Below are 13,594 nucleotides of genomic sequence, written 5' to 3' on the forward strand. Positions count from 1 at the left end.
TGGGCAGAATAAAATCAAAGACCTCTGGCTGACTCCATATTCTCTTCCTTCTCAGTTGTATGCAACAGGAGGCTGGGTAAATCTAGAGTGTCGATTCACAAATGAAATACCTGATTTTCTCTTTGTGCATAAAACTCAACTTTGTCCCTGCAAAAGACAATCACTTGAAAAATCTGTGTATGAAGTGCACTTCTAGCATAACTCCACAATGATAAACATTTTAATCCAAAATTTGTGTGACAATTTATTCTTTTCTTCCCAAAAAGAGACTTCGCTTTGGACACTTACATCACTGGCTAATTCATTCGCTCTCTTGGCTATTTGATAAGCTGGAGTGATCATAGCAGGAAAGCTGCCTTTCCCTTTCTGTTCTTCGAAGTCTTCTGTGTATTTCAACTGTAAAAATCCAAGACAGTTCAGGACCAATTAGATCAAATGTATCTTGATTGCACACATAATCAATTCTTAAAGTTGCGAAGTCAGGTGTTCGATGGCTGTCATCTCCCAAAAGGAAGATGAACCATGAAGTCTGAATCTTTATAGTGTAGCCTTCATCTGCATGACCACGTATCTTCTGCAGGACCTCTGTGTCTTATTCAGAGTACAGGATGGATCACAGTCACTTAAAAAAAATACTAAAGTTGTCTGCAAGATGCCTGCTCTGTTTATATTAGTCAGGCAGCTTCCTTCTTTATATTGCATGGCACCCAGTTGCTGGGTATAGAACAGACTAGTTCCCTGCCTTCAGTTCTGACAGCCAGCTAGTCCCTAAAATGGCCTGGAACTGAATATGTTCTTTATAACTGGAAGTATTAAATACTAAATGGTAAAATGAATCTGCCTTTAAAATATTTTTTTTTTTACTTTTCTCTATGTTCATATTTTTAAGTGATTTATAAATGTCCTAAGAGCCAATTGTGGAGTCAAAACCAGGTCAACCTATTTTGTTTCACTTACCCCACTTGAAAGCTGTCCTCCAACCTTTGCATGAAGTATATCTGGAGTGTCTACAACAGAGGTGAACTTCGAAATTCTCTCTTCATGTCCCCTCTTATATTCTACCTGGGGGAGAAAATACAAAATACACATTACAAACAAATGCATTTTCTATCAGAAGGCTTCAAGAGAAAATGAGCAACAGCAGCCACAACACTTCCCACTGTACAGTCAAGCTATCAGTATATTTAAGGCCCAATTATCTTAAAGTGAATGCCAGAAGCAGACAGAAATGGACCCAGACAATCACATTTTCTAATTGTACTAGATTTATGTGAGCCATACATTTGATTAAAATATCATCATAATAGTCATTAACTGCCCAACTAAGATCATACTACAATACCAATGCAGACAGTGTTTGCAGAAAACAATGCAATACTTTAAAATAATTTCTACAGGATTTATTTTTACTTTATCTTTTTCAGTTGAATTGTTATTTTTATAAATAAGCAATTTTCTGTGTATATATTTAAAGTAGCTTGTATATGAATTAAACTCAGTATTACAGGTATTTAACTTCAAATAATAAAGAAGGCAAAAAATTTCAGATGTAAATAGATTAATAAAGTGAAAATAAAGGTAACGAATTAAATAAAAATTTTAGAGTGATTCACAATCTTTTTCGAGTTGGGATAAATTACAGCAAAAGGTGCTACACCTTTCAGGAAATATCTATATTGTCATTTATCCTATATGATTGTACTCCCAAGCCAAGTAGTTTGTTAAACCCATTTCCTGCATCATGTTAAACTTTTCTCACTTTGTAGAATTAACAGTACAACAAATATTCATCATAGAACTTACTGTCTAAAGTGAATGGCCTAAACCCAGGATTCTCCAAATTCAGAAGTCTAACATACAATTAAAAAACCTGCAACTTACATTACTGCTTAGCTGGGTGGCTCTCTTAGCAACCTGATAACCTGGAGTGATCATAGCAGGAAAGCTGCCTTTGCCTCTCCGTGGCTCATATTCTTCTGTATATTGAAACTAGAAAATGAATATTTTTTGGTTTGTTGTTACAGAAGAACCCACTGTAGTTTGATGTGATTCCTCTTTTAATGCCTACTTCCTAAAAGTATGTATCACTTTATTTAAAAGTAAACAAATTAAAGAACTTATACCTTATAAGTTTGTTAGGTAGAAATATTTCCTACATACAACAGAAAACATCCCCCATTCATATCAGTTATCCACTGTTAATTGGCTATGTTGACTGGGCATATACAATCAGTCATAATTCAGAAGTGATTTTAATCAGTCATGGAAATACAGTCAATGAAAGGTCTACTCTGCGGAAAATAAGACATGTTTTCCATCACGAGTTCTGCTCTACTGAGGGAAACAGCACTGCCTGCTAGATCAGGTCACCTCAGATATCATTGGTCAGTAGTTTAAGTGCTTCGCAATTACATAAATATATTAATTTATGATTTCCAGGATGGGCAATAGCACTGTTATGTGACTTTAATCACTTACATGGTTAAATACTGTTATTGACAGAAGTAAACATGTCAGTCTCTCCTCTAGTAACATCTTACCAAAGGTTGGCTTTGGTGCACTGGTAAGTCTTCAGATTATGATAGACCATGAAAATAGAGCTATTCCAAACATCAGCCCACTTACATCACTCAGAGTCTTCTCTGCCTGTGTTACCTTGACCATCTCAGGATCCGGGATGGTTCCTGAGTACCACGGTTTTCCTTCCTCATAGGCAGCATAGTAAGCATTCTACAAAACAAAAATTAAATAACTAGCAATCTTCACCCTTGTTTTAATACACAACCATCTGATCTGACAGAAAAAAGGAAACACACACAATGCTGTGGAAGTGAAATTTACTCTCTGCAGACATATAGCACAAGGCCTACACTCCATATACCTTCAGAATGCTAGGGCAGAACTTGTATAACAAGAACTGACATCAAGATGTCAGGACCTGGGATCCTGGAGTGAGACTCAAATAACTCCCCCTGGGAATCAGATCACTTGTTGTGAAGCTTCAGTGCTAGTAGAAAGAAGACACATTAAGTATGGCTGTACACGCAGCGGTCCGAACAGCTAACTGTAAAGATACACTCTTCCTTCCTCATCTTCTGATTCTTGCACTCTAAGCTATAACCGAGCTATGCTGCCTTGAAAAGTTTAGCCAAATGAGAAGCAATGGCTTTTTTAGAATTTAAATGCTGTGAGTAAAACCCTAACAATCAGGACTGCCAAGGCCAATTCTTGGTCTCCTGAAGGCTAGTGGCTTGGAGACTTGGATATTTCTTACCTGGGTGGCCAGTTGTTGGGCTTTATAGGCAGCTTCAATTTCTCTGGACCTTACATCCCATTGAAAGACTGATTTGAATTGTTCACCCTCTTCTCGATATTTTATCTTAAAAAAAAAAAAAAAGACTTTGGATTAGTAGTTTATTACTACAGACTACCACACCCCCCTCATAAGAGAAGAACAAGAAGGGAGAAAAACAAGGTGAACAGTCTCTCAGTCCACAGTGATACGGAGTCTGCAAGAACTGCAGCAACAAAAGGAGATGAATGCAAGACAAAACAACAAATACAGTGCAATTCCCACCATAACAAATCCACTTCAGTGCCTGCTAGTTCGGGCTGCACCTTAAACCAGTCTAAAGTAAGGCTACTTCCAAAAACACCTCTGGCCCTACTAGGTGACCCTTCTTCTTGTCTATCACACACTGTCACCATCAGCCAGGCAGCCATTGGGCAAATTAGATCAGGGAATTAGTATGTAGACTTTTGGTGTGTTAGCTTTCAGCTGTATCAGTTCCTTCATCGGCCTCACTGCAAAAATCACCAATACCAACATAAGAGAAGCAGAGGAACAATGTGACTACACAGAACTAATCTTCTGGGTGACAGCATCAACACAACTCAGTTTAAGATTATTTACTCTGTTCATAATGTTTAACTGTGTCTGTCTGTTAGATCTCCAACTGCTACAGACCAGCCTAGTTTTCAGTGCCAACTAATAATTTCACCCTGAAGACACATTTATATATAATATGAATGCAGAATCCAAGGGACTATGACAAGCACACATGATCTACCAAATCTCCACAACTCACAAGACAATATCAATGACCTTCTGAGAGCTTGCAAAACTGTCCATCTTTTCCTTCTTCACCCTCTTTAGATCAACACCACTTACAGTCTGGTTGTGTACAAAAAGGCCACATCACCTGTAGCTCCATGCAAAGACTACACAAGTACTTCCTCCATGCCACCCATTCTTGGCAAAGGAGTTTTCATGGAAGAGAAGACTGCATTTAGCCCTAAGGTCAAAACGCTACTCTCTAATCCACACCCAACTTCTCCCTAAGATTTTTGCTATTATTGGAACTGCACATCTGTAAAGGAGCAGCATATTACACCTGAAATCTGGCATGAAGTTCTGAAAGAATATTTCGGTCTTTAGATAATACTTTGGGGGGAAATAATCTATGAGGATTGAAATCTCTAAGAAATTTTAAGCAGAATATATCAATGCAGCATTAGATGAAAGAACTATTACCTGGTGGGCAATATTCTACTCTCCTATTTCCCTGCACAGTGTCCACGAAGTGTCATGACTGTGTAAATATAAATGACTATTATATTTAGACCTGGGTCATCATTTTCCTGCTGTTACGTTTATCATGACAGCATACAGAAGTCCAAATGAAATCACAGCTCTGCTATACAACTCACTCTACAAATGCAGAAAATAACAGTCCCTGTCCCGAAGAGTGCAAAATCTAAACTGACTGGACAGAAAAATCACTGAGCAGGTATACCATTATTCCCATTTTATAAATTAAGTACAGAGGTACAGAGATTTGAATGATTTGTCTGCTCACATAGAAATTCTGTGTAGAGGGAGTGAGCTGAATTTTTATCTCTGCATTCAAGTTGGTCTCTCAACATAAGACTTATGTGAGAACATCATGTTAGGATTGAAGAAAGATGTTACATTTTCTGCATAAGAAATATTCTTACTTAAAAAAACCCAACAATTCAATTTAAATTGCTACAGTAGCAAGTGAAACCTTTTCCCAAGTTAGCATTGTTTTCTACATTTACTAATGCAAAACTTTCCTGCACTCAGAATTTCTACAGAAGTACTCCCTTTAAGTAAGTACTGCAGAATCAGCTTCTTTACTACCCTTAGCAATTTTCTCTCTGGAGCAGAACCTCATTATGTGATTGAAAAGGACAGAAGGTGCTTTAGGTGTAAAAAACAAGGGAAAGTGATCTTTGAGCTATAATTTGTCTGGCGTGTATATTCACATGCACTGGAAGTATCAGAGTCTCATATCACTGCCTAAAAACAGAAATAGAACCTGCCGTAATCCCAGACTCATTCCCAACCAGATCTGTCACACACAGTTTAAAGTAAGTGTGATAGTCACTGCTGAAATAGTTACTGCCTATGATGTTGCAAAAACTGATATATAAGAATACTGTACAAGAATGATAAAATATACAGTGTCTGATAAAGGCTATTAATGTATATCAACTTTGTACAGCTAATACAGGACATCAGAATGAATTTAGCATGCTATAATCTAAGAAATACAACTTTTTTATTTTATTTTAATGATGGCTAATCGCATCAAAACACATTGGTTTGCCTACTAAATATAGTCATGCAATGAATAGTACTATTTTAGAGTATTAGAAGACATGACATTCAAGAAAATAGCATTACACATAGACATGAGATAGATATCAATTATTGGCTGTTTCTGTATTTCTCATTTCATAAAATTCTTAGAAATGCAAGTTTGAAACAAATGTATCTGGAGGAAAACAATGCAAGACACAAAAGAATGACATTTGAAAAGAAAGAAGACTTTGAGCACCCCTAGAGGTTTGCCGGGGCACAGCAGCCTTTTAGAGGATTGATGCAGTTAAAAGGGCATGGAAAGCTAGTCCATGCTGAACGCGTTAGCAAAACGTTTACGGTATAACCATGCAAAACTCCCTGGACTTCGTGTTTTGTCATCTCAGGTTTGCCAGAAATACTTGACAAAGTGTTTATGAGAACTTTTGCCTATGTCCCACTGAGACAGAATTTATTTTTTGTTTCGTGCCCTTTAATATCTGTTTCATAAGAGATCATAGAGCGAGTAGGTCATTCTTGTCCCCAACGGCTGTGTAAATCCCCCTGATTTAGTTACTAAGTTTACATAGCTCTGGGCAGTTTATGCGAACAATGCTTCCATGTAGATTATCAGATATGGCAGGTGAGAAACTGCTATCCATTTTTCTTTCTGAAAATAGAAGCAAATTCAGATCTAACCTTTCTTACTCATGAGTAAATGCATTTTAAAAATTATGATTCAAACCCAGGCTGAGATCCTACTGCTCTAAAAGAACACAGGAGGGTAAGTAAAGAATACATATTTACTTCCAAAACAAGACACGAATATGGTATTAAAATGTAAAACAAAGCTAAATACATTTGGCCCTCCAGCTTCTTACCTCACTTACCACTTCCGACAGTTTTTTTGCATTCATATTTATTGGTGTCTCAAATACACTTGTGAATGCATTGGTTTTTGGATTATGCCTAAAAAAGGAAAGTGTGAAAGTATATTAGGAATGTACGAGACAGCCCACCAGAAAGGTTCTCTGTGAGCACTCAAAAACACAATACCAGCTTATAGCCCTCCATACATAACTTTTCCCTGACTCACACACAGATTTCAGATTATATTCAAGTTATTATTGTATGGAGTAGGTGCCTAGAGCAAAATTAATTTTAATGATCGTCATATCAATGCTGTGTTTCTAATAACAAAAGAGAATAATAGAATAAAAAACAACTGTCATCTCTCCTTTTTCTGCTGACAAATTTGACAGGAATTGATCATTATAAAATAAAAACTTCCTAGAACAAACCAACTCCAAAATCTGCATTTTATACATTTTCCTGATGATTAGCTCAACCTTGTTAACTCTTAACCGCAGATTTGGAAAGCACTGAATTTTATGGTTTGGTTTATTTTCTTCCCACAATACTGAAATGGAACTTAATTCGGTACGTTTTAACGCATTGGACAAATGAGGAAGCTTTATACACAGTAACAAGAGTTTCCCATCATTTGTATATCCCAAAGATACGCATGAAGGCACTAACAATACGTAATTTCACATCACACATGGGACCAGGCTGAGTCCAAATGGTGATCTTCTATTACATTAAAATGACTTGGCATTTTAAACCTTTGCTTTAAAAAAAAAGAAAAGGAAACACACTTACGCTTGACAGTAAGGCTTCTTCTCATGACTAACAAAGTTGTTTACTGTTAACATCATCTTGCATACTTCACAGTGAAAACAGGCTTTATGCCATGTCTGGAAATACCACAAAACAGAAACCAAACAGACATGATTTGTATTTCATTATTACTCTGTTAATTTTTAAATCTCAGTATTGATCCTTAACATTAATTTCATTAATTTGAAGAATTCTTCTTCAAATATATGCCTATTATTAACTCATTTCAGTTCTGAACCCAGTTATGAGTAAAGAATTTTTGGAACCGAGAGATTTGCACTGTGTTAAAAGTGCCAATCTGTACATTTATTATAGTCCAAAATAATAAAGAAAGAGAACTGACCTGATCTATACAGTTAATCTTCTCAGCAGGGTAAACCCCATAGCCACATCTAGCACACGGCTGCACATTCATCTTGAAATCCACAGAGTGAAAAATATATAGGTTTATACAAAAGGTTCAAAGAGTATGAAAGTGACTTTTTGGCCTGTGCAAAGCACACTCTAGACACTCCAGTCAAGGCCTTTTGCTGTGGTCAATGGCTCCCATTAAAGCTCTGAATTGAAGTCTGTTGCTCCGTTTGCTGACCTTCTGTTTCAAAGTCAGCTGCAGGCTGGCTTTTAAAGCTGCCAGTTAGTAAGAGCGGTTATTTTGGCAACTGTGTCAGTGCATAAGGGAGGGTAGCAATATCTTTCTCTAAATAGAAGAATGAACTCACAGAAACAAATCACGTCCATGTGAACGTTAGAGTCTGATCATTTAGTATTTCAGATTTGCTGTAAAGCCAGTTGTCATAAGCCCAGGATGAAAAGTATATACAAGCAGCAGCAGCAATTTATCATAGTCTCTCGTCACCCTGATATACAGCAAGTGACCTCATGAAGGACTACTCTGTGTTTAGGAACAGCCTCATATTAGAAGGAGGTACCATCAGAGACACAGGCCAGAGATGGGTTTGGAGCTTCCTGACCCTTTGTTGGATCTAGAAGAGGTACACCACCATCGTTCCAGCCAAGTCACTACTTTTTTCCCTTGGTGCCAGCTCAGTTTCACCTTGTATGTTATGGGCAGCAGAACAGAGCACACTCATTTCTCATGTCTTTCTGTTTCATCAATCTATCACTACATCTCCAGGTGTAGGAGGACACACAGTGAAATGGGCAGAGCCTCTTATCTCCGAGAGTTCTAAACATGATGGGTACAAACCCAAACATCTATCTCCTACAGGAAAAACTTCAGAAAGGAACCATTTACTTTTGAATAGAATGAACAAAGCAGCTCTTTAACAGTGTTCACAAAGAGTAGGCTGGCATAGATCAGAATATAAAAATTCCTTTGCCAAATAACGATAAGGAATTATTATGCTTGATATTAGGATTCAAGCACATTATTAAGGTTGTGAAGTCTGCTCTGAACAAAAGAAGCTATTAAACTCTACCGCTACAAATGGTCAGAATTTGAGACTTACATCTCACTTAATTATAATACCTCCAGCTGCAGGGCTCCATAACCCTGGGACAGAGCTAAGAGTTATCTCAATCCAGGTAAAAGTCTACTTAGTCATCCATGGATCTGCACCACTTCCCATTCCTGCAGCAGTCCTGGGATATTGCTAAGCACTTTCCTTTTCTATAAATTACAAACCATTAAAACAAAATAATTTCTGTCTAAACCTTCTGGTATGCTTAGAGAGCCTCCTATTCACCTCTCCATAGAGATACACAGTTCTGCTTAACTTATTATTACTACTTTTACTGAATGCTGACAATGTACTGGCACCACGTACTGTCAGCAACTGGTGTGCTGAAAATAGAGTCTCTAATCTGAAGAGCAATGGGTATGGCACAAAGTCCTGAAAACACTTGAGGCCCTTCAAAGTAATTAATATCAGTATATAAACAGACGTATTTTCATTTAAAAAAAAACACGTTCACAGAACATAATTCCTTGTATTAAAATAACTGCTGAGTTACCTCATGTACCTTTTGGGGATCAGGAGTTATTTTATGTTGACCAAGTTACATCACAATAATATCCATCCTGCTCACACCTGTGAAACAAAATAGTTTGGAAGTCTTCCAGTTCCCTTCTCACACAGGTTTTCATCTTGTCCCAGACTGCCATTCTGTTTATGCAAGTGACCTATGTTAGGGTCACAGTGGCCAGGCTGTCCCCTCCTTATTTAGCACTGGGCACACTACTAGCTGCTGCCTCTCATCTACTCCAAGAGTCACCATATTGTATATTTTCTCAATAGTCCTGGTTCTCTTCATGCTGTCTCAATCCATGCTAGAGCCCTTGTCTCACACTTTGGCAAGAACAAAGATGCATGACCTGCTCCTGTCCCAGCACACACAATACATTGTTTAAGGCCCTCCTGAAATGAGTTCTGAGAGGTGCTGAAAGCACGACATCCCTGAACCACACCAAAACATAAAGACTTGGCAACTACAGAACAAATCATTCATCCAGGAGTCACCTGAACACTGATGATCTGGACAGGACTCCAGCCTGAAGCATCAGTATATACAGCCCATATGCACTGTGCACCCAGAGAGCATACTAGAGGTCCTTGAGAAGAATGAGACCATGTGTTCCTTCCAAGAGGCCTGTCAGACAGCTAGAAGTCCTTTATTTCACAGATAAAACTTAGTTCATTTCAAGATATACAAAACCTGTTTGTTTCTTTTCAGTGACACATATTACCACCTCGGCTGGAAGTCAGCAAACACATTTTCCAAGTTCTCCTGCTTCTCCCAAGTTACAGCATGTTCAAGAGAAGCATGGTAAGGCACAGTGCCCTATACAGCTACTGCCTTTCTCAGCCACGCTACTTCCCTCACATCCATTGTGTGACAGTTCTGCTGGAGTCTATTGAAGATTTTGCCATTTCTGAGCACCTCAAAACTGTCCTGTTGCAGGGTCTGTTCTTCACTACCCAGGATTAAAACTGATTTGCTAACAGAAAAGAGAGTTTATTGAAAAACAAGCATTGTATGGTCTCATTACAAAGTGCGCACTGCATTTTGATCATGTAAGGAATTAAATCACAAAACCAGTGCAAGTTTGTTATCTTGACAAATCTTAGCAAGACATTTTCTCTTCAGTTAAAAGCTCATTGTGGCTTTTTTCCTCCTTTAGTAAGGCCCCATAAAGGCTTTTGATATCAATGAAAATCTTAAAAGGCTTTACTTAACAGTAGAACCTTAATCAATGCGGTTTAAAAGTACTGCAGTTACGTGTAAAGTACAAGGAGACAGTACCTTGAAAGTGCAAATTAGTAGGAAGAAACATTGTTACCTCTCCAACCTCCTTAAATTCATTGAATTAGCTGCATAGAAAACGGAGCATGTCTGCATCCTGAATGCGAATTTTAAAAGCACACATTAGTTACACAAAGTAACCTCTCAACAGACATTCAAGTCAGGGCCACCTTCTCTGTCACTCCTGAATAGTGGCTGTGCCCTTCCAGCCACATGACTAGTGGGAAGCCAGATACCACAAATTACAGCAACCCTATCTTCCCTCTGTTTGCAAAAAAAAAAAAAAGCTTCCGTTTCACTACACAAACTGGGGGTGTTATCCACTGTTAAAAGCTGCCTGTAAACGTTCAAACACTAGACCAGACTCATCATAACCTTCTCTGAACTACGTGGTTAATTAGTTACCTGGTCTCAGGGCCTTTTGCCTCATATAGCCTCGCCATGCTAATCAAATTTAGCATAGTAGCAAATCCAGCTTGCAAAAATATTGAAAGAAAGCTGGAAAAGACTTATCAACACCAGGATCTCCCAAGACTTGAAGAAAAACCTCTAAGGAACTGCCTTCCAAACTTGTACAGTAGCTTTTTACATTTTTGCTGTTTTGGAAACCAACCAACAACTGTTTACATTTCATGACTAAAAGGATTTGTGCTTACACTTTCCCTTTGTTGCTAGTGTCAGGAAAACTTGAGGGTGTGGAGATTTTGCAAGTGCTTCTACCAGAGCAAAGAAAGCAAGAGAGGGAGTAGAGAGGAATGGAAAAAAGAACCAACAGGCCAAGAATGCATCACTGTTACACAGCAGAGAAAGAAATGGTGAGGATGTGCTACAATTTAAGCTGAAAGCTTGAAGAAATGTGTGCAAAGCATGCACAGCAGAGCCCACGTGCCTACAATGAGACCTTCAGTGTCGATGTCCATTTATCATGTATTAGAACCTAAAAAAGACCCAATTTTAAAACTTGTAAAACATGGCATCTGCAACAGATCACCTCTGCTTGATTAGAGAAATCCCACGCAAACTTATACACCAAACTGAGACGCATTATTTTACTGAATTTCATGAAACTGTGGTGTGCCAAATCACACTGTGCAGCCCCCATATTCCCCACAGCATATCAAAACCATCCATCCTTTCTTGCAAAATATATAAAATTCTAAAAACTGTCATTTAGAAGGGAACACCTTGCGAGTCGCTCAAATCCTCCATCCTCAAAGTATCCCCACACCTGCCTCCCAGGTCTCAGCAAAGCCCCATCCTTTCTTTCACAGATGTTGTGCAGAACACAGCACACAGTTATTATTCCAGACAAGTACTATTTAGTTGCCTCAAGCCTTCTAGTTTGTACCTGCCATCTACCTTTCAATTTCCCAAAGGCACGCTCCATTGTCATACTGCAGCTGCTTACGTGGTAGTTAAAAACTTATTTTCTACAATGCAAATATCCAGTCAAAGGCTTCATTATTAATGTTTTTAGGGAGTAGAGTGAGTCTCTGGGGATAAGAAAAGGAATGCTGATGCTATAGGTATCACATTGCTGGCTCTTCCCCCTGCCCAGTAATGCATTCGGCCAGCTGTGCAATGTTATACATGAGAAATTTTTTCCTTCCTGACCCTTCCCCAGATAGCAATCACTCTGTGCCCTGAAGCAAGATACTTCCTTCTACTATCTTTTTAATTTCTCCCTTACTCATTACTGAAAACAAGCAAGATTTTCTGAAAAATCTAGCACCTCACACTGCATTAAAATTGGTTAATCTAACATGTAGTTAAGAAAAGTATTGCAGCATACGGAGGAATCAACCTTTCTCTTTGTAAATGCCAGCAATCAACCTGAAAAGAAAATAGAAATAGGGGGTTCATCAACAGTTTGAGTCAGAAATTCCCCATACACAATTCTGTTAGCAAACTCTTTAAAATTGGCAAGCATTACAAGATACAGTATCACTTTTTCAATAGCAATACAATGACTTTTAGAAAAAAGCCATTTCTATGTCTGCTAATTCTGCTGTGAGAGCCAGATGGCAATGGATAAACATTTTCATCAAGATATAGAAGGTCACAGCTGGCAAATAGCTTCTGGATTTCCTAGATAACCCCCATACACATCATCAGGAAACCACATTTGGATTTGCTGAAGTTCAGGTGCCACTGCCAGTCATTGCTGGTGATGGCACAGTCTCCCTCATCTCTACACGCATTTACTTGAAGATCTACACATTTCCAGCGTCTCTGTTGTCCATAATGATCCATTATGGATTTAGAAGTGGTGCTGTCTTCTTGAAAAGAAGCAGCTAACAGATGGCATGAGAGGAACCATGGGATTCTGCTAGTTTGATTTTCAGGAGAAAACTTTGGCTACGTATCCAACCAGGAGCTACAGGCATAATCCCACGAAGCAGAGACCGGCCCCAGCAGCAGCATGCAGACACACGGCAAGAGCCGCTGCGCCGTTCAGATGCTCCTCCATCACATTGAAGCAGTGACCTGTCGTGAAGCAAAAGGCTGTTTGTTACCATGCCTGTGTTTTGTGCCAATTACGAGGCAGTTACACTGAAAAATGTCGCTTTGATGTAAATCTCTTCAGGTAGTGAATGTTAAACACCACGCACTGCTGGGTAGGTGTATGATTTTGCAGGATTGGAGCCCGCATCCAGGAGTAATTAGCAAGACCGTGCCAGTCTTCAGTCCGTGTACTGGACTGCTGGGCCTGATGCAACGGCTACACAGTAGGATATCGTAATTAGCAGAGATGCAACACACTGAATAATTGGACAGATAAGGAAGCGCCACTGAAGTTTATAGAAGGGAAAATATTGCCTTAGATCTAGACAGTCTCGTGTCACCATGAAACTTAAGGCTCTTCTTTCGCGGGGGTGTGACGGAGCACAGCTGTTAAGAAGCGGTAATTTCCTTTTTGCCGCGAGGAAGCCGTCATTACCAGGGAAGCGAGGAAGGGCCCGGGGGCAGCACCCGAGCCCCTCAGCCGGGGGGGGGAGGAGCCCTCGCCTCCCCCAACCCCGCACCCGCCCCACAGGGCGAAGG

General features: G+C 39.0%; 1 protein-coding gene across 6 annotated transcripts in view; it reads right to left on the bottom strand.

Annotated features, from left to right (window-relative positions):
- NRAP (nebulin related anchoring protein) overlaps positions 1 to 7,890 on the bottom strand; it is a 53,162-nt gene extending 45,272 nt beyond the window's left edge. For 3 of the 6 annotated variants that reach the window (XM_075026433.1, XM_075026431.1, XM_075026427.1), the window contains exons 1-8: positions 7,629 to 7,890; positions 7,268 to 7,362; positions 6,487 to 6,574; positions 3,275 to 3,379; positions 2,626 to 2,730; positions 1,882 to 1,989; positions 958 to 1,062; positions 289 to 396 (exon numbers count right to left, since the gene is read on the bottom strand). In XM_075026433.1, coding sequence (XP_074882534.1) covers positions 289 to 396; positions 958 to 1,062; positions 1,882 to 1,989; positions 2,626 to 2,730; positions 3,275 to 3,379; positions 6,487 to 6,574; positions 7,268 to 7,362; positions 7,629 to 7,700 — 786 coding nt within the window. In that variant the 5' untranslated portion in view covers positions 7,701 to 7,890. The remainder of the gene's footprint in view (positions 1 to 288; positions 397 to 957; positions 1,063 to 1,881; positions 1,990 to 2,625; positions 2,731 to 3,274; positions 3,380 to 6,486; positions 6,575 to 7,267; positions 7,363 to 7,628) is intronic. The other 3 variants (XM_075026428.1, XM_075026429.1, XM_075026432.1) reach the window with 3 other exon arrangements.
- Positions 7,891 to 13,594: the final 5,704 nt, after the last annotated feature.

Source organism: Buteo buteo, chromosome 4 (genome assembly GCF_964188355.1).
Source record: "Buteo buteo chromosome 4, bButBut1.hap1.1, whole genome shotgun sequence".
Taxonomy (NCBI): domain Eukaryota; kingdom Metazoa; phylum Chordata; class Aves; order Accipitriformes; family Accipitridae; genus Buteo; species Buteo buteo.